The sequence below is a fragment of the Aethalodelphis obliquidens genome, unplaced genomic scaffold (genome assembly GCF_003676395.1).
Source record: "Aethalodelphis obliquidens isolate GAN/ISIS:26980383/991018 unplaced genomic scaffold, ASM367639v1 scaffold13, whole genome shotgun sequence".
Taxonomy (NCBI): Eukaryota; Metazoa; Chordata; class Mammalia; order Artiodactyla; family Delphinidae; genus Aethalodelphis; species Aethalodelphis obliquidens.
Genome location: NW_020837957.1, coordinates 5,587,261 through 5,615,160, shown reverse-complemented (window position 1 = coordinate 5,615,160; position 27,900 = coordinate 5,587,261). Strand labels below are relative to the sequence as shown.

The 27,900-nt window shown below is 42.6% G+C and overlaps 1 protein-coding gene across 5 annotated transcripts in view; it reads left to right on the top strand.

The window, feature by feature from the left end:
• WLS (Wnt ligand secretion mediator) overlaps positions 1 to 27,900 on the top strand; it is a 106,523-nt gene that overhangs the window by 56,065 nt on the left and 22,558 nt on the right. For all 5 annotated transcript variants that reach the window (XM_027114036.1, XM_027114039.1, XM_027114038.1 and 2 more), the window contains 8 exons: positions 9,456 to 9,580; positions 14,399 to 14,560; positions 16,278 to 16,414; positions 19,354 to 19,522; positions 21,643 to 21,740; positions 22,093 to 22,156; positions 23,879 to 24,022; positions 25,237 to 25,320. In XM_027114036.1, coding sequence (XP_026969837.1) covers positions 9,456 to 9,580; positions 14,399 to 14,560; positions 16,278 to 16,414; positions 19,354 to 19,522; positions 21,643 to 21,740; positions 22,093 to 22,156; positions 23,879 to 24,022; positions 25,237 to 25,320 — 983 coding nt within the window. The remainder of the gene's footprint in view (positions 1 to 9,455; positions 9,581 to 14,398; positions 14,561 to 16,277; positions 16,415 to 19,353; positions 19,523 to 21,642; positions 21,741 to 22,092; positions 22,157 to 23,878; positions 24,023 to 25,236; positions 25,321 to 27,900) is intronic.

Here is a 27,900-nt window from a genome sequence, read left to right as displayed (position 1 = left end):
ACCAAGTGGCCAAGGTGGGCCATGATTCCAGGCTGCCTCTCTCCAGAGCCTGAACTCTTACCCATCTTCCAGGCTGGAGGCAGGATGGCGGGCTAAGGTGACTCGTCTGGGGAGGCAGGAATAGGGAAGAGTTTGCGAGATGAGACCCTGGGATGCTAACCGAGAGTCAGATCTTAGTCCCTTATGCCATTTAAGGAGTTTCAACATTAGATGGAGAGTAATGTAAAGACATTGAAAGTATCTCAGAAATCATCTATCTGGCTACAGTGTGAAACACAGGCATGGGACATGTGTTTGTGTCATCTAGACCTGAAATGATGGTGACCTTGAACACGGGGAGTGGTGGTGAGGAGAGAGACGGGGATAAATCTGTAAGACTTGATGAGCTGAGAGAATTGACCAGATCTGATGGTTTGCCTTTCTTTTCTGAACCACAGAAATAGAGCCATCCAGTGTGTAGTGAGCATGCAGATTTGAAACTTAGGAGAGGAATCTGAACTTGAGAGGTGGCTGGTGTCCCAAGAGCAGATGAGACCCCTCAGGGCAAGTGAGCTGAGTTGGAAGGGGAAGGGGCTATTCTACAACCCAGTGAACACCAGGATGTATTTGTTCTATATTCTGCGGTCCTGCAGATTCATTTGTTTACTGATGCCCCAGCTACTTTTCCAAATGTATAGCCTTTAAGCAGTCCAGTAGGGTGCAATATGCGTGAGTGGATGTTTTCTAACTGCAAAGGGCCTGATGTGTGGAACATTCCCCTATGCCCTAGTCATGTTTCATAGACAGCTTACTTCAATTAGGAGATACTGCTTCAGAATATAGTAAGGGATCATTCTGATGATGCTTAGAAAAATGTCTTCCTACATGTGGAAAATATTTCTCCACAACGCGAATGCTTGACGTGATGGGGGAAAAATGAGAGAGGTGGTGTGAACTAAACTGTTAGGCTGGTTTGCGAAATAACTGTACTCATTCATGGTATAACTGCTTACACGCAGGCCTCTAGGGCATCTTAAGAAAACAGCGGAGACCAAATTTATAATTAGCTGAGTCCATTTTTGCCAGACCTAACCGTGGATATTGGACAGGGTTGGTTTTGTTATTTCCTTAATTGAAAACGTCAAGAAAATACAAGCCAGGTCAGGGAGTTTTTGATCAGGGTAGGAATGCTGGCATAAATAACCCCAGATTATATGTCTGCAGGAGGCTGGGAGGAGGCTGGTCTGCACGGCCTCCTTCTGAGGTTACCCAAACAAACCTGGTGACTGGTAGCTCCCCTATGTAACGTGGGAATGCACGTGAGCATTTTGAAATCTCTTTAATTCTTTCCCAGAACAAGGGCCCAGGGAAATCAAGGTTTCTTAGGGAACTGAAAAGCTTTTGACAACCATAAAATAATTCTTTAATAACTCTTAATGTAACTTGTCCTCCCTCTTTCCCCTTTATTTCCAGTTAATTGATCAATAATATAACCATCCTAGGACTGGATGGAAAGGGAGTGAGTATTTTTAAGTACCTATATGCCAAGTGGTCCTGTCAACAGCCTTGAGAAGTAGGTCCCACTATTTCTATATTGCAGAGGTGGAAACTAAGACATTTCAGGTCTCTTAGCTAGGAAGACATAAAGATTAAATTGAAAAGCAGATCTGTTTGGCCGCCAAGCTCTTTGTACTATCCTGGCTGGCAAATACCTGTTTCTAAAAGTGTAAGTAAGAAGCATTTTGATTACTTTCTTTCTTTTTCCTCAAGGAAGGCTCATCTTTCATCACTTTAGCCCCTCCTCCCAGGGACCATTCTTACCTTAAGCAGCTGCCCTAGGTTTCTTGAGGTGCTCACACTGTTTTCCTAGCTATTTGTCCCCCCACCGTTTTTGGCTTATGCTAAGGACTGGCTCACCTCTCTGGCCTTCCACTTGTCTTCAGAAAACTGATTGGTAAACACTTCTCATGAAGGGCAGGGCGGTTTTTTTTTTTTTGTTACCCCCGCCCCCGCCCCCGCCCCCGGTACGCGGGCCTCTCACTGTTGTGGCCTCTCCCGTGCGGATCACAGGCTCCGGACGCGCAGGCTCAGCGGCCATGGCTCACGGGCCCAGCGGCTCCGCGGCATGTGAGATCTTCCCGGGTCACGAACCCGCGTCCCCTGCATCGGCAGGCGGACTCCCAACCACTGCGCCACCAGGGAAGCCCAGGGCAGGGCGTTTTAACTCATACAGAGATAAATGCTTCTTAAGGATATGATTGGTCTATACTTCCCAATATGGAAAGGCACAGATCTTTCTGCTTGTAATGATACTCTGCAGTTTGGGTCTGCTTCTCCGGAACCCTGGAGTGCAGGTTCCTCACATCAGAGCACTGCTACCATAACAGGATGGAAATACCGAGTGTGCCTTTCCACACCTCCCTTCCCAGTACTGAGAATGGATCTTCCCTGCAACCAAAATGTGTCTCCAAAGCCATTTGAGAAACGCGAGGCTCCGACAACCCACAGGATAGCAAAGCTGCTGGTCTCGTTTAGGTGTGGAAAACCATGCATTTCAAATCTATAAATGCCCTATGCTGATATACTTCACAACTTTACCCCATAGAACTGGTATAACCAGCATCCTTGTTTTATAGGGAAGGTTCTCCAGGTGCCAGAGGTAGCCTTGGCCTTCCTGCCATTCTCCCTGGGAGCTCAAATCGGATGCTTTACTTTCATTATCTCTGTGGGGAGGGGAGGGGTGTCATGAGACCAGTGTTTTATTACATGCAACATAGTCATTAAAGCTGAACTTTGTTTCCGAGTCCATTGGAGACAGAAGAGGAAGTGATTCTGGTGGCTGACTTCAGAGCTTTGCTGTATTTCTCTGCCCGGTGTTTTCCTTTTTCTGAGTTTTGTGTTCCAGGTTTGGATACGGGTTCATAGTGGGAGGTTCCATGTCCCTGAAACCCGGTAATTATTTTGAATTAAAGTAAGTATAAGACTGACTTTCACTTCCCTAATAAAATGATAAAAACAATAGCTAACCCTTCATGCTTTCTGCACTATTCTAAGGATTTTTCGTGTAGTAACTGATTTAATGATCACAGAATCCTAGGAGGCAAGTCCTATTCCAACAGGGTAAGGAACCTGAATGTTCATGGCAGGGTGGGTAGGGGAGATCACAGAGTCCAGCCAGGGAAGGCTCGAGGGCCACTTGAACCGGCCATTCTCCCTGTGGTTTCTGTAAGAACTATACGCCATGAAACTCTAGAAGCTTGAGTGTCTGATGTTTCTAGGGGTGAAGCTTTCCGAGTCTTGGCTTCTCTGCCTCACAAACAGGAATGATAACACCTGCCCCCAGATGGCAAAGGAAGTAAGGAGGTGATGTGTGAGGATTAGGCAGGGTATGTGGTACAGTTCATGAACCAAAATAGAGAGCTTTAGAAAGAACTTCGCCTAATGCTGAAATGGAGAGAAAAGAACGGTGGTGTGGGGGGAGTAGGAAAAGTGTCCCCCCAAAGAATGACACAGCTTGCCTGATGTCTTATTAGCTGACCTGCGCAGAGATTTTGTTTCCTTTCATTTTTAGCGAATTGGTTATTGACATTTAAAGATTGAGAGATGTTGTATAACCATCTGCATTTCTGGCTTCTCTTGAAAGAAGCAGCAGGTCTGGTTGGAAGACCTGTGCTGCCTTACGATGATGGCTGGAGCAGCTGCCCCCAGTCCACGGGGCTCACTTCTGTCCCTGACTACACACCTGGTTAGGGCCAGATCCACAACATGAACACAAGTGTCGCCAGGCTTCCGACTCCACGCTGGGGCGGCGGGGGGGGCGGGTCGCATCACACTCCTCCAGTCAGTTTTCTGAAGTAGTGGTGTGTTTCTCTCCTGTAGAAAGTTGTGTTTGGTCAGAGTTGAGTGGTCTCTGCACGCAGTGTGTTTGATTCAACTGTTAAGTTTCTTTTGAATTCTGTTTCTACCAACAAAGGTAACAGAGGGTGGTGGGGTCTGGGGTGATCCGGACTGAGGTTTAAGGCCCAGCTCTGCAATTACTAGCCATGTACTCTTGGACAATTTATATAACTAACCTCTTTATAGGATGGGTGTGATGACCAAAGGGGACAGTGTACACGTGGAGACTTGCTTTTATTAAAGACCTACCTATTCATATTTTGTGACTAGTTTGAGGGGCTTCTTTCATCACAAGTTACCCAGTTTTCTTTAAGCCGTACAAATAAGATGGTTGTCTTTTAAGACAGTTTCAAAATACTTCTCTTTCTCATGTTACCAACAATAATACAACTTCAGGCAAGTCACTTCATAACTGAGGACCTCGGTTTACTCACTAATCAAAAGGAAATATCCATGCCCACTTTATAAGTTGTTTCATGAGGTCATTTAAATGAAAGCACGGAAGTCACGAGGGCCTAACACAGAGTAATTGTACACAAAAACAGTGTTTAAAATTTTTTTTTTTTTTTTTGGCGGTACGCAGGCCTCTCACTGTTGTGGCCTCTCCCGTTGCGGAGCACAGGCTCCGGACGCGCAGGCTCAGCGGCCATGGCTCACAGGACCAGCCGCTCCGTGGCATGTGGGATCTTCCCGGACCGGGGCACAAACCCGTGTCCCCTGCATCGGCAGGCGGACTGTCAACCACTGTGCTACCAGGGAAACCCCTTTTGTTTGTTTTTAACAGCATATTTTAAAACAGTCTGGGGATTCCCAACAGGTGGCAATAACTTTTAAAGCTGGAGCAGGCCAGGAGGCCAGTCTGTCTGGCCCTTTCTCTCCCTGAGGCACCTGCTCTGTACCAGGCCCACTCCTAACATTTGTGGGGTGCAAGGTAAGAGTACCTATGAAGGCATGGCTGCCACATGTCTAAATATTTTTAAAGTGATAAACTTGGCTTACCAAATTATTAAGCCAACTAAGTCTTATCATCCAATTGTAACACATTTACTTTTGTAATGCACTGGAAGTCTGGATGTGAATTTAAGATTCTTGGATGCCTTGGAATTCTGTGCCAAAAATGGATGGACCAGGGAGTGTGGGCTTCTAGATGTCTTTTCTTCCCACCCCTGGCTCCATCCCATACAAAGAGTGTGTTTCTGTGTGGACACCCCACCCTCCAAGCTCAGTCTCTGTCTGTATCCTCCTCCCAACAGCAGCCATTTGAGCACTCCTGAGCCCAAGGGTGCACAAGCAGTCGTGTAGTTCCCTCTGGGAGGCCAGATCTGGGGAAGAGGTCCCCCCCAGTCCCACGATGTGGAAGTAGGCTCAGAGCTGTCTGGGTACGTATTCTGGGGTCCTGAGTTCCTGGACCATGTTCTAAAAATTGCGGAAGGGGTTAGGCTCTTGATGAACATGTCCTCTTCACTTCAGGGTCTTCTCATCTGGAGAGGAAGAGAACAGCTGGAAAAGGGCCAGACCGAGCGGGACCCTTGAAAAGTGTGGCGCCCAGATTCAGGGCCCCTCCTGCTGTGCTCTGTCTAAGGCCGGTGCTGCTCTGAACCCTGGTCCTCCAAGGAGCGCAATATGAGAATTGATAACTTCCTTTATACCTTTCAGATTTATACTGTTGAGTTCTGTGGTTCTGGAAGTGCCCTTTCGACAGAGTTGAAAGTCCCAATTCCTAATCACAATGTTAGAAATGAAAAGGAGGTACCCTGGTGCCTAATATTCAACTCACAGATGGGAGCTCTGCTCAGTTCTTTCTTTGGACCACTGAGGCTGCCAAGTGACAAACGGTTGTAGCCATTCTGGTTCCTAACCAAGAGGATGTACAAACGCTGAGCATTGCTTCTGCCAAGCCAGGCGTTCCACAGTTTCTTATACAGACTCTTATTATCCATTCTCAGCCCTGGGTCTCTGCACAGCCTGGTGTCCTCAAGTCCAGAGTCTCCTGGACTATGTGGAGATGGGAAGATGGATGAGAACTGGGGTTCCAGCGATTCTGTGTACAGACTTTGACCCCACTACCCCGTTGTCAGCATCTTGCCTCTTCTGTCTTATGTCACACCTAGTGCTTTCCAGTTCTGAGTGGCTTGGGGGTCTGTTGGACATGTTGGCTCACTTTTCCAAAATATCCCTTCCATGGAGTTTCGGCTGTGCCCATCTCTGTGGCTGTCAGGATATCCTACTCCATCTGTTTCTCATCTTCGAAAAAATTGTTGCAGTCTCTGGTTTGCTCATGTCACTACCATTTTTTTTTCCCCTTGTGATTTAATATCTTTTGTGTTCTTTTACTGTTTTTTTGTTTGTTGTTTGGTTTTTTTTTGGAGTTTCAGGAGTGAGAGGAGGAAAACATAAGTAGCCAGTTCACCATGTTTGACAGATTTATTATCTTTTGTTAATTTTTCATTGAAGTGAGTTAATTTACAGTATTATATTAGTTTCAGATATACAGCATAGAGATTCAGGTTTTTTTTTTTTTTTACAGATTATGCTCTATTAACAGTTATTATAAAATAATGGCTATAATCCCCTATGCTATACAATATACCCTTGTTGTTTTTTTATTTTATACATAGCAGTTTGTATCTCTTAATCTCATACCCCTTACATGCCACTCACCCCTTCCCTCTCCCTGCAGGTAACCACTAGTTTGTTTTCTATATCTGTTTCTATTTTGCTATATACATTCATTTATATTATTTTTTAGATTCCACATATAAGTGATATCATATAGTATTTGTCTTTCTCTGACATAAGCAAAGCATAATATTCTCTAGGTCCATTCACATAGCTACAAATGGCAGAACTTCATTCTTTTTTATGGCTGAGTAATATTCCATTGTGTGTGCTTATGTGTGTATGTGTGTATTTATATATGTGTATATATAAATATATTTATACCACATCTTCTTTATCCATTTGTCTGTCGGTGGACACTTGGATTGCTTCCATATCTTGGCTACTGAAAATAGTGTTGCTATGAACATTAGGGTGCATGTATCTTTTCGAAATAGTGTTTTCATTTTTTCTGGATATATACCCAGGAGTGGAATTGCTGGATTGTATGGTAGTTCTATTTTTAGTTTTTTGAGGAACCTCCATACTGTTTTCTGTAGTGGCTGCACCAATTTACATTCCCACCAACAGTGTACAGGGTTCTTTTTTCTCTACATCCTCACCAACACTTGTTTTTTGTAGACCTTTTTGGTGGTAGCCATTCTGATGGGTGTGAGGTAATATCTCACTGTGCTTTGACTTGCATTTCTCTAATATTAGTAATGTAGAGCATCTTTTCATGTGCCTGTTGGCCATCTGTATATCTTCTTTGGAAAAATGTCTATTCAAGTCTTCTGCTCATTTTTTGATTGAGTTGTTTGGTTTTTTGATATTGAGTTGTATGAGCTGTTTGTATATTTTGGATAGTAATCCCTTGTCAGTTGCATCATTTGCATATATTTTCTCCCATTCTGTAGGCTGTCTTTTTGTTTTATCATTGCTTTCCTTTGCATGCAAAAACTTTTAAGTTTAATTAGGTCCCATTTGTTTATTTTTGCTTTTATTTCTTTTGCCTTAGGGGACAAATCCAAAAAAATATTGCTGTGATTTATGTCAAAGAGTGTTCTGCCTATGTTATCTTCTTTATGGTATCATGTTCTACATTTAGGTCTTTAATCAATTTTGAGTTTATTTTTGTATATGGTGTGAGGAAATGTTGTAATCTCATTCTTTTACATGTAGCTGTCCAGTTTCCCCAGTACTACTTATTAAAGTGACTATCTTTTCTCCATTGTATATTCTTGCTTCCTTTCTCATAGATTAATTGACCACAGGTGTTTGGGTTTATTTCTGGGCTCACTATTCTGTTCCATTGATCTATGTAACTGTTTTTGTGCCAGTACCATGCTGTTTTGATTACTGTAGCTTTGTAGTATAGTCTGAAATCTGGGAAGGTGACACCTCCAGCTTTATTCTTTTTATCTCAATATTGCTTTGGCAATTCTGGGTCTTTTGTGGTTCCATATAAATTTTAGGGTTATCTGTTTTAGTCCTGTGAAAAAGGTCATGGGTATTTTCATAGGGACTGCATTAAATCTGTAGATAGCTCTGGGTAGCATGGCCATTTTAACAATATTAATTATTCCAATACAATAGCATGGGAGATCTTTCCACTTCTTTGTATCATCTTCAGTTTCCTACATCAGTATTTTATAGTTTGCAGAGTATAGGTCTTTTATCTTCTTGGTTAAGTTTATTCCTAGGTATTTTATTCTTTCTGATGTGATTCTAAATGGCATTTTTCTTTTTTACTTTCTTTTTCTGATAGTTCATTATTAATGACTGAGGGTTTAAATGATACTAATAAAGGAGTGGGTGCTGATGTTCATGAAGGTTTGGTCTATATCAGAATGGCCTCAAATTCCTTCTTTCCTGCATTATTTCCTTCTCTTCCTAGATTTCCTCAGAGAACCAGGGATTCATCACACTGTCAAATTGTCTACAGGCCACACTGGGTCAGTGGAAAGAACAGCCCTAATTTTCCAGACAGCAATTATTCTTATCTTTCCCTTGTGGCCTGATATTCAGGTTCCAGAGCCTAGAACTGAGCCCAGTCTCATAACCCCAACCAAGGTCATTTTGGAAATGTAGTCTGTGCTTTTTTTCCTCCATTAAGACTCCTCTGTTCTTGAACTTGCTCAACAGAGTATAAAACAGACAAAATGGGTAGAGGCAGTTTTTATTACTCTAATCTCCTTAATGAGTTCTATGGTGAGTTAAACCCATTCATGGTCCTTATTGATATGGAAGTGTATGTGAACGTTCCTTTGCACAATTATGAACTTATTATTATTTTCCTGTCTGTGCATAAGTCTTTAATTTGGAAAAACCCTTTACCTCTTATATTAACTTTGTCCATACTCTGAAGAAGGGGTTTTGAGAAGCAGCAGAGCCTATATTTGAGAGCTTCTTGGGGGTAATTTTAAAAAGGATGCTTTCAGAGTAGATTGTGTCCTGAAGAAAGCACCCAAGGTACTTAAATCATGTCTCTGAGGGGTGGCTGAAAAAGTTGGTCATTTTTATCAGAGAGGAGAGGAAACACAGGCAGATGAGTTGCAGGTTTCAAGTGCCTAAGGAACTTTTGTGGAAAAAGGATCTCATCTGCTGTGGGACTCCTACAGGCAGACCTAGGACCAGTGGTGCAATTTAAGGAGGATGAATGCTGACCGTGAGTTGGAATCTGACCATTTGAACTGCCTCAGAGAGAGTGAGACCCCCGCCTCTGGAGGACTTTAAGTGGATGCTCTTTGACTCCTTGGCCGAGCAGTTGGTTATGGGAGGGGACCCAACGTCCAGCTTAGACAGTCGTCCTATGACTTTTAAGTCCTCAGGTTTGGAGAGTCAGGTTTGGCAGTTGATAGGAACTGATACGTCTCTTTTGTCTTATTGGTTTCCATGGTAGAGCCTATAAGAATTTTTGAACTGTTTCCAAAGTATCTTCCCAGAAGCTGTTTCTGAATTGTGCATCCTTTCTCTTGCAGGAGAAAATGCAGAAGTTTCCATGGACGTTTCCCTGGCTTACCGAGATGATATGTTTGCTGAGTGGACTGAAATGGCCCATGAGAGAGTGCCCCGGAAACTCAAATGTACCTTCACCTCCCCCAAGGTAGGGTACCTTGAAGTCTCAGTTGATGGGATTTTTTATTTGGTTTCCAGGTATGTGGGAACGTTTGCTCAGACACATTTCTTGTTCCTAAGCATGCATGACCCCAAAGGTTAGTAGTCACCGTCCTTTGTCCTAGAAGAGGGCAATGTAGATATTTCATGTCCCTGCAAAGGAGGAAAGAACAGAAGAAGGAATGTCTGTTTGAAGTGATTTAGTTGTTTCTCTGAAATACCTCCATAAAAATAAATTCTTGGTTCTTTGGATATTAACAAAAAGTGTTTGAAGATCATTGCTAAGTTAATTTTAGATGTACAGATCTGTTCATATTGGTTCAATGCATGTGTCTGCTTCTCTGTTTCATCGGCATCTCCGTTGCCAAGTCAGTGTGCAGGTGTGAAGACTAACGATCCCAGAGAACAAACACCACAGACAAAATGAGGACCTGAGGGAGAAATCTAGTTTCCTTGGAGACCTCTCAGTTCTCTTACATACTTTTAGGACTCTCCCTTCTTTGGTTCTTCCAGGAAGACTCATTTAACCACCAAGGAGAGGAAAGCCACTATCCTTCACTGAGAGTAGGGAGACACTTTCTCTTGGACAAAGGCCTTAGCTTCTCCAGGAAGTAAAATACAGGCATGGACTCAGTGACCCTCAGAGGACAGTGGGATTTGTCTGTATAAGGACCAAATCAGAATTAGTGAGGGGTCCTTTTCCAGTGCCACATGCTGCCCTCACACATGCCTCCCCAAGATTCTGTCCCCCTCCCCACTCACCACCCCCTTCCCCCCTTGAAAGTCTCTGTGAAGTTGAAATGGAGCCGTAGTTACTGTTACTCATGGCTACTCACATTCCTCAAGAATGTTGACAAGGAGTAGCACCTGCTAGGTGATCTCTGATGTCCCTTCACAGACATAAATAGTCTTGTTTTCTTTGCATGAAATGCACGAGAGGCCAAACTGCACTGAAGCACATTCCTGATTATGTCATTTGTCACTTGATATCTTCAGGTCAGTTGCTCCTGAAGGATTTGGGCTACTTTGTAGTACTCGCTCTGTTGACTGATTTAGTTCCTCCCTTCTCCTAACATTGGCCTTTCCTAACTTCACTTTTGCCTATAACTGGAAAATTGGGGTTCCCTGTGGAATGGTAAGAATGGCAGGTTGAAGCCTCTGAGGACCATGCCCCTGCCCTGTCCGTCCTGCCCCGAAGAGGAGTAAGATGGGGCCGGGCAGGTTCATGAACATTAGTTAAAGGCCTGGATTTGGAGCAAAACATACTTGGCTTCACTTCCAGGCTGTTTCACTTACTGACTGCATGACCTCAGGCAAGCTTGCTTCAACTGTCCAAGCTTCAGTTTCTCCTTTGCAAAATGGGATAATAATACTTGCCCTGGGAATTTTTATAAGGACGAGATGAGATAATGAACCTTATCACTTAAAATCAAGTCTGGGACATGTTTCACCAGTCGGGCCAACAGGACAAAAGGTATAAATTAAAGCTCTCATGGGCAAACCATGCACCCTACACATAAGCATCTTTTGGGGCACCTGGTGTTTGTCAATTCTCCCTCCCCAGGTTCCCTATACAAGAGCTATGGAAAGTGTGGTCTAAGGACTAACAACGTCAGCATCACCTGGTAGCTTGTAGGAAATGCAGGTTCCCAGGGCACACCCCAAACCCATGAATCAAAATCTCAGCATGTAGGACCAAGGAATCTGTGTTTTAACAGGATTTCAATTCCTTCTCTTAAGCTTGATAAAGTTTGAAAGTCACTTCAGTAGACCCTTTGCTGAATGGTCAAATATAGGGTTCCCCCCACCCAAAAGCCATCTGGAATTGTTTTGGGTAGGCCTTTGGGGGCAATCTCTAGGTAAAAATGAATGGTCAAGAGAAACTGGAGGTAGCAGGAGAGAGATATGTAATATTTCTAGACCTTTGTATGCAATGGAGGAAATTAATTAAAAGTTGACCTCATCATTCAGAGGTAAGACTGGTTGGCTGTCTAAGCTAAAGGATATAAAGCTTTTGGATATGGAATATCAACCTCAGAAAAGGGAAAAGTCATTTCTCACCTTACTATACACTTAGAGGGCACTGAGAAGCAGAGTCGGGGGAGGCCGTTAAGAAGACTGCAACTGCTTCTTAATGACAGTTGCTTAATTATCTTTAGGATGTGTTGATCCCTTTCAAGAAAGATATTAAACCTTGAAAAGTGTGAAGGAAATGAATCATCAAATCTGTGCTTTTTGATTGCAGTGAAATTTAGACTTGAGTTTGAAGATTAAATGAGAAATTGCTTTAAAGCTTTTTAGTCCCTGGTGGATTGTGAAGTTAAAAAAAAAAGTCAAGTTGCCACCTGCTGTAATTTGTCCTAATTAGCCAGGCTTATGCTGGATTTGGGGGAGGGTGGAGGGGCGTGGGGGAAAGGAAAAGGAGGGGGGAAGAGAGAGAAGGAAATCTTTCTTCCTAAATGTGCTAAATACTGGCAGAGGCAGAACCTCAGTGAATAAGGAAAAGTCCCCAGCAGGATACAGTGAATTTGTCTCTGAGACAGGTAGGCCAGGCCGGGATCCCAGAACCCTGTGTGTCTCTCTCATTTGTTGGACTTAGGTAAATTTATCTCATGTGATGGTGTTACCCTCTCTGTAGAGACAGGGAAGTGGAGGACACATAAAAACCCATGACGGGGCATTAGAAGGAACCCCAGAGATCATATAATTAAACCTTCTTGCTTTACTTAGGAAGAAAGTGAGGCCAAATGAGGTGGATGACCTTCCCCAGGTACCCAGCAAGGGGTGAGGTCAGGACGAGAATTTCAGCCTCCTGGCTTGAAGTTCAGTGCCCTCCTTATCAATGCCTGCCTTCAGGCATGTCTGAGGCAAAATAGCATTCCTTTCTTCCTGCTGCACTCACGAGTCCTCCTCTGCATCAGAGCTGGAGGCTGGACTTGGGAGACCCACGTCCTCAACCCAATTCTGCCATGACTTTTGGACCTTGGGTGAGCCCCATAATCAAGTCAGTGGCATTAGACTAAATAAGTTTTGTTTCCTTCAAACTCTCAGTTTCTATAAATAAGACCCTGACTGGAAACACATCAGAAAACCCACCTCTTGCTGTTACCATAGCAGGTAATCAGCCTCCTGAGTGCAGCTTCATCTGAGCCTAAATTAGAGCCTGTACTGTATTTTCAGTAGTTCTGCAGAGTCCTAATAATAGCCTTGATTTGTAAGTATAAGAGAAAGGAGCAGAGGGGAGAGGAAGACAGATCTATACAGGAAAACTCATCCAACCCGAAGCTGGGGTTTGGAAAAGAAGGATCCTTTCCACAGAAGAATTTTTAAAATCTTATATGCCGTGTCTAATCAACTGGTATTTCTGATAAGAGCCCCTTAGACCTTAGAGGATGAAAAATTATCATGATTGATTAGTGATGTCTGCCATGAATGGGAAAGGGAAAAATGGAAGTGCATAAGCAAGATATTTGCCTGCTCTACCTCTACTTATGTCATGTGTGTCTTCCATTCCTGTACAAAGGTCTGTTTATTGCACTCTAAGCTCTGACTGTCCAGTAAAGAGCCCTCCCGCCCCATCCCCTGCCCCAAGATCACAGAAGAAACAGATTCCTTGGTATCTTCCTTTTGATTTCTCCACTGGACTTTTTACTCTGAAGATTTACAAAAAAATTTGGAGGCCCTGAGAATTCAGGCTCAGGAACACCAAATCAGTCCCCCATCACTTCATCAGGAGGTAACAAGCAAACATTGAAGCTGGCATACAAACCCAGCAGTGAAGACAAGACACTCATTTGCTTTATCAGGGAAGAGTCCTCGGTTGCTGAAGCTCCTGCCTATATGTGTCCGTACTTACCTGCTTCCCCCACCCCTCAGCTGGGACACATAGCCGTGTGTCCTGTGAAGGTAGAGCAGAATTTAGTTTTCAAAAGCAAGTTGTACTACTTGCCAACCTCCCACTTCCATGTGCTGGCTGGTACCTCTTAAATTGCTTGGCAGGAAGTCCAATAGGCTTTTCTAGAAACTGAGCTAAATTTTTGTTTATTTAATTTCTGCTCCCTCTGCCATCTTGCCTCTTGGGCAGTTAGAAAGCTTTAGAGGCAGAGAATTGCGAGTGGTCATCTCTAGCAAGCTAATCTCGTTGTTTCCTTTCATCCCCCTATGTCTTCCCCAAATTCCAAGGGCTCCTTGGGTAGCTTCTTTTTTTTTGGTCAAATCAATAAAAAGTAGATATTTTCAGCTTCTTGTAGCTTCTCCTGCAGGCCAAAACCATGTAAATAAGTAGTCATCATCCAAGAAAGTGATGAACATTAGCAAGGGCTTCCTCCTGAACATTTGAGTTGACTGTTCCACAGAGCCTTAGAGGTCTCCGATGGTATGCTGCGAATAAAATTGTAGCCCTGGTAGACCAGGTTAGTCTGACGTGAGGCTCTAGCGAGGACTGAAGAGCTGAGAAAGGTGTCGAAATAGAAGAAATTTCTGCTTGTTACCTAAAATTTCTGGTTCTATCTCGAATGTGGCTGGGTTTTATTTTTATCTTTTTATAAATTTATTTATTTCTTTTTGGTTGTGTTGGGTCTTCGTTGCTGTGTGCGGGCTTTCTCCAGTTGCAGCGAGTGGGGGCTACTCTTCATTGTGAGCAGCTTGTAGATGCCATGCCTCCAGTGTACCCTATTATCTGTACCTCTGAGGGATACCTTTAAGCATTAGCTTTTCAGAATTGGTGATATGAGGCAAAGGCAAGACAATTCAGACATAGTCTATTGGAAATAGTGACCATGCCTCAAACCCTCCACTCTTCTTCCAGACCGCAGAACATGAGGGCCGTTACTATGAATGTGACGTCCTTCCTTTCATGGAAATTGGGTCTGTGGCTCATAAGTATTACCTTCTAAACATCCGGCTGCCTGTGAATGAGAAGAAGAAGATCAATGTTGGGATTGGAGAGATTAAGGATATCCGGCTGGTGGTAAGTGAATCTGATTGATCCAGGCAGCCTGTCACATCAGAGCACTGGCTAAGAACACTGGTTGTGAGCATGTGTATTGGAAAGACGCTCCATCTCAATCTTGAATTTTCCATGTCTCAACTGTTTCATTAAGAAGTAAGAAGAATAACAAACCCATGGAAATGGAAAGTAATGCAATTATTGTGTTCATTTAAGATTTTATTATGATGAACATGATTATATAGTGAATAACACCAAGATAAAAGTAATTTTTTTTTTTTACATGTTTCACCTTGCAAGCACAAATGTTAAAGGGAGCAGTCGTGATTTAGGTTCTTTCCATTTTATCTCTTTAGTAGGGGAAAATAAAGAATGTGCAGCATAACTTTTTATATCTAATTTAGGTTTTTTTACATCTAAAAAACAAATACATATTTACTCTAGAAAATTAGAAGCACAAATAAGCACAGAGTAGAACATAAACGTTACCTGTAACATCCTGCCATCTAGAGAAATAACCACTTTGAGGTTATGCTGTATCTCCTCAATTTTTTTCTCTGTGTATATAATCCTTCCCTTACAAAAAAAAGGCCATCATACTCAACTGACTCTTTCATTCCTTGCTTTTTAAAATTAATTGTATGTATCTTTCCATGGAAGAAATTTCGAGAATATTTAAAATGTCTTAATTTGGGATTATTCTACATGAAACCCAGAATTTCAGTGTTTCTGTATCTTCATTAGCAAATACTAAAAGCACTTGGATACAGTGGTTTTCAAGAGTTTCTTCACTGTGAAATATGGTGGCTGGTGCTTCTGTATATACCAACTTTCATGGGCATACTGTGTCAGTAGGCACCCACAAAATCTTTTTCATTTCTTGAAGAGAGAATGTGTTTATATGCAACTCCTGTGGCAATGACATCCATTCCACCCCTTTCTCTCCACTAAAGGAAGGATATTGTAACACAAGTAAGGTATAATGAAATTTTATGGGAATAACCTGAAAGCCATTCTAACAAATTAAAAAAAAAAGTTGTTATCATTAACAATACTGTATTAATAGAAACAAATCACATTACAACCGTATTCCAACTGTTGGCACAATGTAGGCACTCAATATTTGTCTAATGAGTGTATTAACCAGACACCCACATATTACTGAATGCCCACATATTATTAAAAACGTGATGGAAAATATTTGTGTTGAGATCTGGGATTGATTCACCAATGAATGACAAGGGTATGTGTAAAGTTACATATGTATTCAAGATGTTGATAATATAATACATTTCTCTGAGTTCGTAAAGAGTTTGTGACCAAAAAAAAATTAATGGTATATTGTGAATACAGTATAAATATACTTTGTAGTACTGCTTAGCATTCCACAGTACGGATTTACCTTAACACGTTTTACCAATGCCAACATTTTGGGCATCTAAGATAGCTCCAATTTTTCAATGAAAACCTTATAGACAAATCTTTGATCATGTTCTTAATCGTTCCCTTAGGACAGAGTGAGTCTATCTTTATGCCTTTTGATTTATATTTCTACAGTGCCTGAGGAGGGGCCCAGGCGGGTAGGATGAGGACAGTACATGCTGTGAATGTTAGCGCTCATTGATCTTGAAAGTTCAGCAAAAAAGATCTCCATTTACCTCTCCCCAGAATGCATCTGCTGGTAGAAAATAACACTAAGATATATTGACCTTCAAAATTATGATTGGTCTCTATCTAGGGAATTCACCAAAATGGAGGCTTCACCAAGGTGTGGTTTGCCATGAAGACTTTCCTTACACCCAGCATCTTCATCATTATGGTGTGGTATTGGAGAAGGATCACCATGATGTCTCGACCCCCCGTGCTTCTGGAAAAGTAAGAGCTGATTTTGGAGCACCCTTAAGGAACGCTGGCATCCTGTGATTTGCCTGCCATGGACCTGGTTTTGCTGGGGGCCTAGTTCAAGTGGTCAGTGTGTTATCAATACTTGGGCTGGTGATTTGACCGCAAATCAGCCTGGACTCCTTTTTCTCCTTTAGCTTTCATGTGGAAATTATTATTAAATCCTAGGGGTTCTGCTGCTCTCATATTTCCAGCTGTCTGTTGTATCTTTGCTCTTCATTCCCATGTTCTGCATCAGATACTTCTCTCTATTACAGTGAACGAACTGCCTTGCTGCTAACTGATCCCAACCCCTCTCGCTGCCAGACGGATGATGTTTCTGTAGACATAGCCCCTTTCTCTCCCACATTATTGACATTTTCCTTTCTGCTGGATTATTCCCATTAATACACAGACACACTCTGCCTTCTCCCATTCTTAGTCAAAACTCTCTGTACTTCCCCCTGAAGCCACCACACCAATTTTCTGCTCCTTTTTACAGCAAAACTCCTCAAAAATCTTGTCTATATATCTTCTCCTCCTGCTTTTTCTTGAGCTCCTTCAACCCCTTATTCAAATTGCTCAACAGAATCACCAGTGACCTCCATATTCCAAATCCAATGCTCATTTCTCAGTCCTCGCTTTTCTTGACGTGTCATTAGCATTTGGCATAACTGATCACTCCCTTTTTCTTCATAGAGCCTCCTCCACATTCTCATTGTTATTCTCCTCTGCTGACCACTCAGTCTCCATGGCTGTTTCATCGATTTTTCCGACCTCTTCAACTTTGGACTCGGTCTTTGGATGTCTTCTTTTTCTTAGCTACGCTGCTTTCCCTGGGTGATCTCATTTAGTTTCGTGGTCTTAAAAAATCATCTACACTCTGATGACTCTACATTTACATGGTCAACCTCAGCTTCTCCCAAATCTAGACCCAAATATTCTACCTGTTTACTTAACATCTTCACTTACACAGAAATGTAACACATACGAAGAACACTTGTTTTCCTCTCACTTCAAACTTGCTCCTCTTCGGGGCCTCCTGGTCTTAGGAATTGGCAACTCTATCCTTTCAGCTGCTCAGAAGCAGCTGAGCAGACGTGTAGGAGGCATCCTTTACTTCTCTTTCTTCACACGCCTCTTCCAACACACCAGGAACTCTCACCATTTCCATTCCTGCCACCCTAATCTAACTCACCATGATTTCTCATTTCTCACCTAGATTATAAGAAATAGCCTCTTATTTGCTATAAGATGCTCCTCTTGTTTCCATCATTTTCCTTCCTGAAATCTATTCATACAGCAGCCAGACTGTTCCCTTTTAAGTAGAAATTGGATGACGTCAGTGCTCTGCTCAAAGCTCTCTATTGGCTTTTCATTTCCTTTGCTCTGGCCTATAAACCCTCAATGATCCCAGCTCTTCACCACCTCTAAATTTTTTCTCCTATTCTCTGCACCACCTACCATCCACCTTGATGGTTCTCAGACATGCCCAGCATGCGCTCACCTTAGAGCCTTTGCACTTGCTATTCTCTTCATCTGAAGTGCTCTTTCCCAGGTATCATTGTGGCTCAATGCCTCATTTCCTTCAGGACCTGCTATAATTTCTGTCTTAAAGGCTTTTTCCCATCTACCTTATTTAAATTGCACCCGATCTCTCTCCATTCTCCTACCTTGCTTTATTATACTTCTTCATAATACTCATTCTCTATTTATTTATTATCATTCCTCCCATACCCCTCCACTCACCCCATCTGAATACAAGCATCACTAGAGCAGAATTCTTGCCTACTTTGTTTACTACTATATCCCCAGCATTTAGAATAGTGACTGGAACATAGTAGGAGCTCAATAAATATAAATTTGTTGAATGGAATGATGTCACTCCATTGCTTAACCTTCTTATTGGATCCTCAGTCCTTTCAAGATAATTTTCAAATTCTCTAATGAGGTATGCAAGTTTCTTTACCAGCTCAGCCTTTTTTATTTCTCTGGTATCATGTCCTGTCATTTCCTGATATGTGCCACATACAGAACCCCAAATGCTTCAGGCTGTTCCAGACTCCCGTGCCTCCCTCCAGGCTCTTCCCTCTGCTTGGAATGCCCTTCCACCTCCCTAATCTTGACTCACAACTCAGTTCAATTTCTGTCTCTATCAAAGTGAGAAGTCCTGGTAGCAGCCTGTGCACACTTCTGTCACATTACTTATCACACTTTGTCTGGCTCAGCCACTGAATATACCTCCTTGAAGGAAAGAACTGGTGCTATTCATTTAGGTATGTATGTCCCTAACAAAATGCCTGGTACATGATTTGTGCTTAATAAACATATCATGGGTATGAATGAAAGTGTGAATAAGTCAGTAACAAAATGAGTGATATTTTGATAGAGAAGTGGAAATAATAGGAGAAAGGCAAAATAAAAATGAAACAAGCAGCTAAAATAATTTGTATTTCATATGGTTTGGAGTCATGTATTATTGAAACAAATATGCTTGTATACTTTATAGTTGCTGAGGATATCATAATAATGAGTGTTCTTAACGATCAGGTTCATGATAACCTGAATAGGTAAGAGCAGATAATTATATTCAGTGAGGTCTGTTTAAGAAGGCAAGGGAGGGTGAAAACACTATAGGAAGCTCTTGATCTGAGGTGGCACCAAGATAAAGTTCAGAGCATTCGGGAGGTTAGGTTCAGTTACTGTGTAGAAAGATTAATGTAACACTCCTTCATTCTGCAGTGGTGCCAGTGAAAGAAGACATTCAGCATCTCCGTGTAAAGACTCAGTATGAGAGCAAAGAAACTGATCCTATGGCTTCAGTCCCAATATGTAACATCTCAGTTCCCAAAACTGGGTTTTGATTTTTAAATCAAAAATGTTTTGCCTCCCAGATGAATAAAGTAGTTTTCCTGATATTGTCTCACCATCAGAGTCATCTTTGCCCTTGGGATTTCCATGACTTTTATCAATATCCCAGTGGAATGGTTTTCCATTGGGTTTGACTGGACCTGGATGCTGTTGTTTGGCGATATCCGACAGGGCATCTTCTATGCAATGCTTCTCTCCTTCTGGATCATCTTCTGTGGTGAGCACATGATGGTAAGAGCGCCCTGGGGAAGAGGCAGTGGGTGAGGCAGAATAAACTAGTGGTTACAGGAGTAGTGAGCTCAAGAGCCCCGGAGTCAGACTCGTGGTTCAGGTTCCTGCGTTACCACTTATAAACTAGCTGGCAAGTGACTTGACCACTCTGAATCTCAGGTTCCTCAACTATAAAATGGGTTTTAAAGGCTAATGTATAGGTTTTCCGTGAGGTTTAAATGAGATAACATAGACAAGTATTTAGCAGAAAGTAAACGCACAAACATTCATGATTATCACTCTTTCTTGTCCTTTGGCTTCAGCTCTGCTTGTCCCTAGGACCAAGGTAACCGCCAGAGAATGTGGGCCGGGCTCTTTCCAGCCGGCACTTTGTCCAGGTGGCCTAGTAACCCCTATTACCCTGAAATACTGACCTCCCTGGTCTCAGTTTGCACAGACACCAAATCATATTTCAAGAGGGATTGAAGATACCATGGATAAAAATAAGAATGGTGCAGTCATCACGTTGTGGCTAGGAGGATAGGCCAGCTGGAGCTTGGTCCTTGTGTCAGGCACATGGGCCTCATAGTAGAGCGGACTGTTTTTAAATTCCTTTATGGTTGGATCATTGCTTCTGAAGCCTCGCAGCCCTTCCACAAGAGCAGTGAGCGGAGAGAGAGGCTTTTCCTTACAGCTGGGGTGGGCACGAGGGGTCCTTCAGCCCTCGGCAGCAGGGATGGGAGTTGAGGGGACTCAGGTGCAGCAGCAGGACAGCCAGTCTGGGTGGATTTCCTAGCCTGGATGCTACGACATGTCTTTTACCTTTCCCTGTTTTCTCACTTTACATTCCTTCATTTTCTGTCTCTTAACATCTTTGTATGTCTATCAAGAGGAATCATTCTTCTTTTTCATGAAGATAGACTTTATTTCTATTTTCCTAACCATAAGAGACCTCTTACACTTGACGTATTTTAATGCATTTAAGTCTTTATTTTGTCCTCTGGGAACTACTCCACCTGAAAAAACACAAGTGATAAGTCACATAGGAATTTAATTCTGAACGAGTTATTTTGTGGATCACAGAACTTCCACTATCTAAGGTATGTAGGGGAGCAAAATTTGCCACTCAAAACCAAAATATCTCTTTGATGTGTGAATTATTTCTAACTGAAACAATCAAGGTTCAAAAGACTCAGGAAGAAACTTGGACCTTCCCCCTAACTGCCTAAAAGAATTTCAGTAGAGGCCCTGTTGCCTGAATAGAGCTATCACCAGAGACATCTGCAAGAATATGGGCTGGGTGTGGTGGGGAAGACTCTAGGCAGGGCCTCAAAAATCAGTTTACTCCATCTCATTGCGTCTGCAGGGCCCAGCAAACATTTATTTACCAAACATTTGCTTTTCCATCTCCATGTGAATTGTCTTCCTTCCCTTTGAAGTTCCAAACCACTACCCCCAACAGCCTCTTTTGTCTTTAGTTGAAGATGGTATTTAAGAGGTGAGGGTCAGCAGTCTGGTGATTAGGTTAAGGTCTTTATAAAAGCTAAGCAAAGGGTGGATCTATTTTTTAGAAAATTTATGGAAGATGTCAAGAAAGAGTTGATAAGGCTCTATGATGTAATTTTTTTTAAAAAAACAAAAAGATATGTACAACTTAGAGAAATGTTTTCCATTTGTGAACACTATGTTTCTTATCTGTATCATGAAGGAATTATGGGATGGGTGCATTTTTCTCTAAATTTTCCACCCATTTATCGCTATCAAAAAAAAAGGGAGGTGAGGGTTTTGGCCATTTGGGCAAGTTACTCAGTTTTCCTGGGACTATCCTATGTTATTAAACTTTTGTTTGATTTTCACCTTGTTAATCTGTCTCATGTCAGACCAGCCAGAAGAACCTAGAAGGATAGAGGAAAATATCTTCCTCCCTGACAGGTGCAAGGCCTTTCTTTGTGTTCCCTCCTGTGGCATCCCGTCCTTATGAGAACAGGATGAGAGCCTTATGGATGGGCTCGTATGCTGGTCTAGCACGATGCTTGATACACAACAGGTGGTCAGCAAGGATTGTTGGATGACTGAGTCACCTATAGAATTGCTTTGCTCTCCCACATCTTTACCTCATTTTTCAACTTGGCTTTCCTCAGGATCAACATGAACGGAATCACATAGCAGGATATTGGAAGCAAGTCGGACCAATTGCTGTGGGCTCTTTCTGCCTCTTCATATTTGACATGTGTGAGAGGTGAGCAGGGGGATCGTGGGACTCTGGGCTGAAATGCATGTCACCAGGTCCACTCCCAGCTCTTTTGAAAAGGAGAGGGGGTGGTCGGGAGCCTGTAGGATGAAAGCACTGGACATGGTCACATCCTCAGATAAGCACTGGGATTAAATCAGAGACAGAGCTCTTTATAGATACAAAATATTTGAGCTGATTGTATTCTTCAAACTCCGTTTCTCTTTTAAGTCCTCCGTGACTTAGTCTAAATACAGTCTCCGCCCCTCTGGCTGAAAAGCTGAGAGTATGTAAGGAGGAAAGTTCCCCTTTGCCTCTGTATTAATTGTTTCTTGCCTTTCCATCTTGTTTCTCTTTGTAGAGGGGTACAACTCACGAATCCCTTCTACAGTATCTGGACTACAGATGTTGGAACAGAGCTGGCTGTATCCTTTCTTGATGGGCTCAGGGTTTTATTTCGTCCCATAGCCGCCTGGTCCCCAAGATCATTTTCTAAGTCCCGCTGATGCTCTCCATATGTGCTCAGCCAGGGCTTTGATCTTCAGACCAATGATAACAGCACAATTAAGGTAAATAATGAGGAGAATTAATGCTTGCTTTCAAGCCTGGGTGACAGCAGGCCAAATGAGGAGGTAGCAGCACATCCCCACGGCAGAAGAATCAGAGTAGCTGGTCTTACTGCTGCCTGTCTAAATGATCTATTATACACTTGTTTACTGCATACTGAAGCATGACTAGCTTTTCCCTGGAGCCACGGAGGTTCATCTCTGGGCCCCTGTGGGAGAGCCTGTTTCTGAAGTCGTCTGTGTGCAAGGCTTCTTACAGTGACTTTGGTGTGCTGGCATCCCATGCTGCTGCCATTCATTTCCAAGACCAAGTGGAGATAAGGCTAAGGGGATTAGTTCCAGAGGAGTCGCCCAGGCTTCTGATTGGTCGGCATAAAGTGTCTGAGTCATCTTTATGAAGCAGAAGTGACAGTCTTAGCTTATCCCTTTTAGGATGCTGGATTTAAATATTTTATCTTCCTCAACAATATGTTAAGTGCTTCAGGAGAAAAAGACTGTCCTCTGGAGAGGGGGCTTGAGTTGTATTCTTTCTTGGTAGATAATATCTTGTCATGTGCTGGTGAATATGCTTTGTTTGGTCATGATCAATAGTATCATTGCTTAAAAGACGAGAGAGTTGAGATCCCCCTTTCTGCTCCACACCCCCTCAAATGTGAGCTGCACAACACCAAGAATATAACGTTGAGTCTGCCTCAACCCCTTCATTCTATAGATGTGATGGAGGTCTAAGGAGGCAAATAAATTGTCAAGTCTTGCAGCAAACAACCCTTTTCATCTAAGGGTACCATTGATTTTAGGAAAGAAAGAGAAACTGCATTAAATATATTATTTAATGAAACATAAATGCTGAGTTCACACTTGTTAAAATTTTTTAAAATATGCAACTTGGCATGGAGCTGGAGTGGAAAAAAGTTGGAGTCTGGTCACCTGCCTCCCAAGCCAGCTCACTCTACCCCAAACCTGGTTGGTTCTCAGATTAAGCTTTGAAGATCGGCCTCAGAGTATATTGCTCCCACCCTCAGCTCCCAATTTGGCCATGAGTTCTTCTGCTCCCCGTTCCATTTGACAAGACTTTTCTCGTGGTGAGAGAAGATTGCGACAAAACTTCATCCCTGGTTTTACTTGAAGACCTGCAGTCTCAGGCCCAGTATCCCTTGTAGCAGCAGCTGCTGCTATTGCACCCAACCCCACTCCATCCCCTTCAGATTCCAGGGTATCCCAATCTCCTTATAAAAATCCAGGGACGGGCTTCCCTGGTGGAACGGTGGTTGAGAGTCCGCCTGCCGATGCAGGGGACACAGGTTCGTGGCCCGGTCTGGGAAGATCCCACATGCCGCGGAGCGGCTGGGCCCGTGAGCCATGGCCGCTGGGCCTGCGCATCCGGTGCCTGTGCTCCGCAACGGGAGAGGCCACAGCAGTGAGAGGCATGCGTACTGAAAAAAAAAAAGAAAAAAAAAGATTTTTATCCTCCCGAGAATTGCCTAAATATTTGGAGACAAAGAGTATCGCCCACAGAGATGGGGAGAGAAGTACTGAGTCCTTGGCGATGAGCTGGCCATTTCCTTGACCGGACGCCATCAGATGGCCTTCATCATTGTGGCTGGCATCTGCCTCTGCCTCTACTTCCTGTTTCTGTGCTTCATGGTCTTTCAGGTGTTTCGGAACATCAGCGGGAAGCAGTCCAGCCTGTCGGCCATGAGCAAAGTCCGGCGGCTGCACTATGAGGTGAGCGCATCTCTGGGCTCATTCAGGAACTACTTGTTGTGAACACACACACACATATACACACACACCCCACTACACCTGGAGATGTAGGGGAGATGGAAGCTTTTATTTCAAATACACAGAGATTCTCATGTAATGTAGAACCTCTAGGCAAAATAAGAGGCTAAATCCTACTCTGAGAGGCATCTAGCTTTCTGGCTTATCTAGATCTTGGAGCTTTCTGTGGTATAAATGTATTTCTATCCCCAATAAGGAGTAAACTTGTTCAGCAGGTTCTTGAGCTTTGGAATGGAATGTGGGTGTGTGCTGGATAGGAGACCTGACTTTGGTAGAATTGGGAGTTGGCTTGGAGTGAGGCTATATTTAAAGTTCTCTTGCTGAAAATCAGCCTTGAGAGTGGGGTTCAGCCCAGGTGATCTGATTTCCAGACTTCAGTTAACCAACTTTCCCCTAAAATATCCAGCAGGTGCTCGCTCTGTTTATAGATCATGTCCCTAATCAAGAGAAACACACGACAGCCTCACATCGCTAATGCAGGCAACACATTCTTAATTTTTCAAGGATCCCTTAGGCTCATGCCTAAGTGGCTGTCCTTGGAGACATGGGCCTAATTCCTTTGTGCAAAGAGAAACAGAAACTGCAGAACCGCAGGGTTTTTATATGCAGTGGAAATAAGAGCCCCTGAATAAGAGACGTCTCTCCCTGAAACACAGGTTCCCTCAAATCCTCTCAGGAAAGCAGGGGCACTTTCAGAAGCTTTGCCTGTGTCTAGAGCTGGAGTGACACATGAGAAAATTCAACCAAATCCACTTCATGCTGATTAATATGCACATTTCTCTTTGTTCACTGGAGCAGAGTTTTATTACAACCGCAGAAAACTTGGATTTGGTAACTTTGAACCCTTGCGGAGAAGCATAACTAGCTTAGCAGGGAAATTAGCAGCCTCATGACGTGCTGTGAATATAATTTCCCAGGCTCTGGTATCACTGTTTCATGACAGATAAGAACGTTGGAAATAATGGGCCCAGTACATTTTCCAGCCATATTCACCTCTGCAGGAGAAATGTTACTTTGTGAAATTATTTTACTCTTACTCCTAGGGATTTGGTTTTACAGATTTCTTTAAAATTAGCTTTTGATAGATTTATATATTGAGAAAAGGATTGGTGGTAGCTGGTAGAATGTTAAACTGCTGTTTCTCTCTTTCCTAATAGGGGCTAATTTTCAGGTTCAAGTTCCTCATGCTTATCACCTTGGCTTGTGCTGCCATGACTGTCATCTTCTTCATCGTTAGTCAGGTAAGTTGACCCTGAGAGGTCAGGATGAGAATGTCCTGAAAAGGTGCCTCTGCTTTGCACAGAAAATTCTATAGAGCTAGAATTTAGGAGCAGTGAAAGGAGCAGAGAGGCTGTTATGCGGGGCAGCTGATCAAACCATTGCTTTCAGGCTGCTCTAATCTGGGACTGTTATCACCTGGCCAGAGGAAGACTGAATTTTTCTTTCAGTACAGCCTCGTAGGAGGAAAAAGTTGCTAATTAAATTAAAAGCCTGCAGCTAGACTGAAGGGCACTTGTTTCATTTACTTAAGAGAATAACTTTTCAAGCCCCGTAGCAGATCACCAATAAGCAAGTATTCATTTGATTTGATCCTTATCTAGCATTAACATAGATCCTTTTACAGTCCATCAGCCATTCTTTGGAACAATTATATTGCCACTTAAACATGAAATGTAATTCAAAATTCCCCTTGATAGAGCTTTATCTTTCTTCTGGTTATTTCCAAAGCTCAACATTTTGCTCTACTTGAAAATCTCAATAATGGTAATGATAATGATTTTTAAATATTGGTAACTTGCTATGGAAAGTGGAAAGTACTGTTTAAATCATACATATTATGTATCTATCATACTTTTGAGCTTCACAAAAATCTGATGGGTAAGTAGGATAGGAATTGCTATGCCAGTTTGCTAGAATATGAAGTCTAATGGCCTCAGAGACATTTCTCATTTATGCTGTTTTCCAACTGGGTGGGACTATGGATGGATTACTGAACACTTCTAAGGTTTAATTTTCTTATCCATAAAATGGATATAATAATAGCACCACCTGAAGAAGGCGGCTGTAAGGATCATATGAAGTAATGCTTGCAGAGTGATTTGCAGAGGGCCTGGCAAGCTGTGAGAGTGGGTAGCTGCGCTCTTATGAATAGCAGCAGGGTGAGTGCTGTACCAGAGGACATACAGTGAGTTAGGCACCAGAATCCAGTCTTTTGCTTTTCTTTGCCAGCTGCTCTGTCATCCCTATATTTGATTAAAAGTGAGAATGTTAGTAGTGCAAATAGAGCCTTAGGACAAGACTTGCCCCATTTTGCTAGCAAGCTTCCTTTTAGGAGAGGGGCTCCTAAGCTTTTTTGTGTCCTGGACCCCTTAGGTAACCTTAGGTGAAGGCCATGGCCTTCCAAACATCCAAAGGCCTCTTCTTTGAATGTTTTTAAATGAACAAAATACTTTGGATTTCAAAGGGAATCATACAGATACATAGATAGATAGATAGGCGATGTATATTTGCAGTTATACATATTACAGAGATTTCAGATATATAAGTGTAATCGATATGAAAATATGATTTCTATTGGTGATGGAATTACAGGTATTGCTAATATTATGGGGATTTGTTTCTTACATTCATAATTGAAAGAAATGGTAACTTTCAGTTAGAGACTGAAAAGACGTAATTTTATAAAAAGTTTATAAAATTTTTTATAAAAAATATTTTTTATAAAAAATTTTATACCATTTTAATTTTATAAAAATAAAGACGTAAAGAAAATAAAGACATAATTTTTTCCCGCTCTAGTTCATGGACCCCTTGAATTCTATCCAAGGATACCCAAGGGTACCTCTAATCCCTAGAGCCCTGTTGGCTACCCCCACCGAGCAGTGTGAGTGCTGCTGCTGAAGGCTGATGTGAATAGAAAAAAATACAACAAATATACATACACATCTTCAGAGGTTCTGTGAACCACCTCTGCTTTGACCTATAACAGTGCTGTGTTTGTATCAGACTGTTTGTTTATAAAGCCTTGGAAACTTCACCCTCCACTCCAAATGCAGTAAAAATATTTCAGATTCTGAATGAGTTTTTTATTCAACCAGCTGAGGCTCAAACAAGGGTGTCTGAGACCAGACTTATCCCTTGGCTGATTCCCTCATGTGCCCAAAATGCTTTTCAGTCCTCAAGTCCCTCAGTAATGCACTGTGACACTTAACACAACCAGTTCTGCAAGGCTGCGAGAGCAGGACACACTCCTTGGAGAAACAGAACCTCGAGGAAGATGGGCTGAGGAGTAAAAGGTAATACCAAGATACGTTCTCAGGGAGGCAGAAAGAAAGGACCCCTTTGCTCCTAACACATGCTTCTGCTACTTTAGAAAGCTGAAGTCATTGCCCCATGGCCCCATCCCATCCCACTCACTCTCTTGTTTCTGCAGAGCGTCTCTCCCATCTGAAGGCAAGAGGGATTTTGGGCTGATCTTTAAGCTGGCTACATGTTGCCCAAATTTAATCTGGTACATGTTTCATTAGTACACCTTTCTGAAGCAAAGGAGGCCAACCTTCCAAGTCGCAGAGTTTGTGGCTTTTCTTCGGAGAAAAAGATTCATATTCTGCTGCCCAGTATTTTCTAACACGGCTGCAGCCTGTGGCTGGCTTTTTATATCTGCTGCGACAGTTGGCCTGGAGTGGATTTCAACTCTAAGGGGGTAGCGATGAGGTCTTTTGGATTCCATTAGCTCTTTACAGTCCTCCTGCTGGGTTATTTTTTTTTTAAGGTTTATTTATAGATATCTAAGACGTTTTCAGGCATAACTCTCAGTGTCC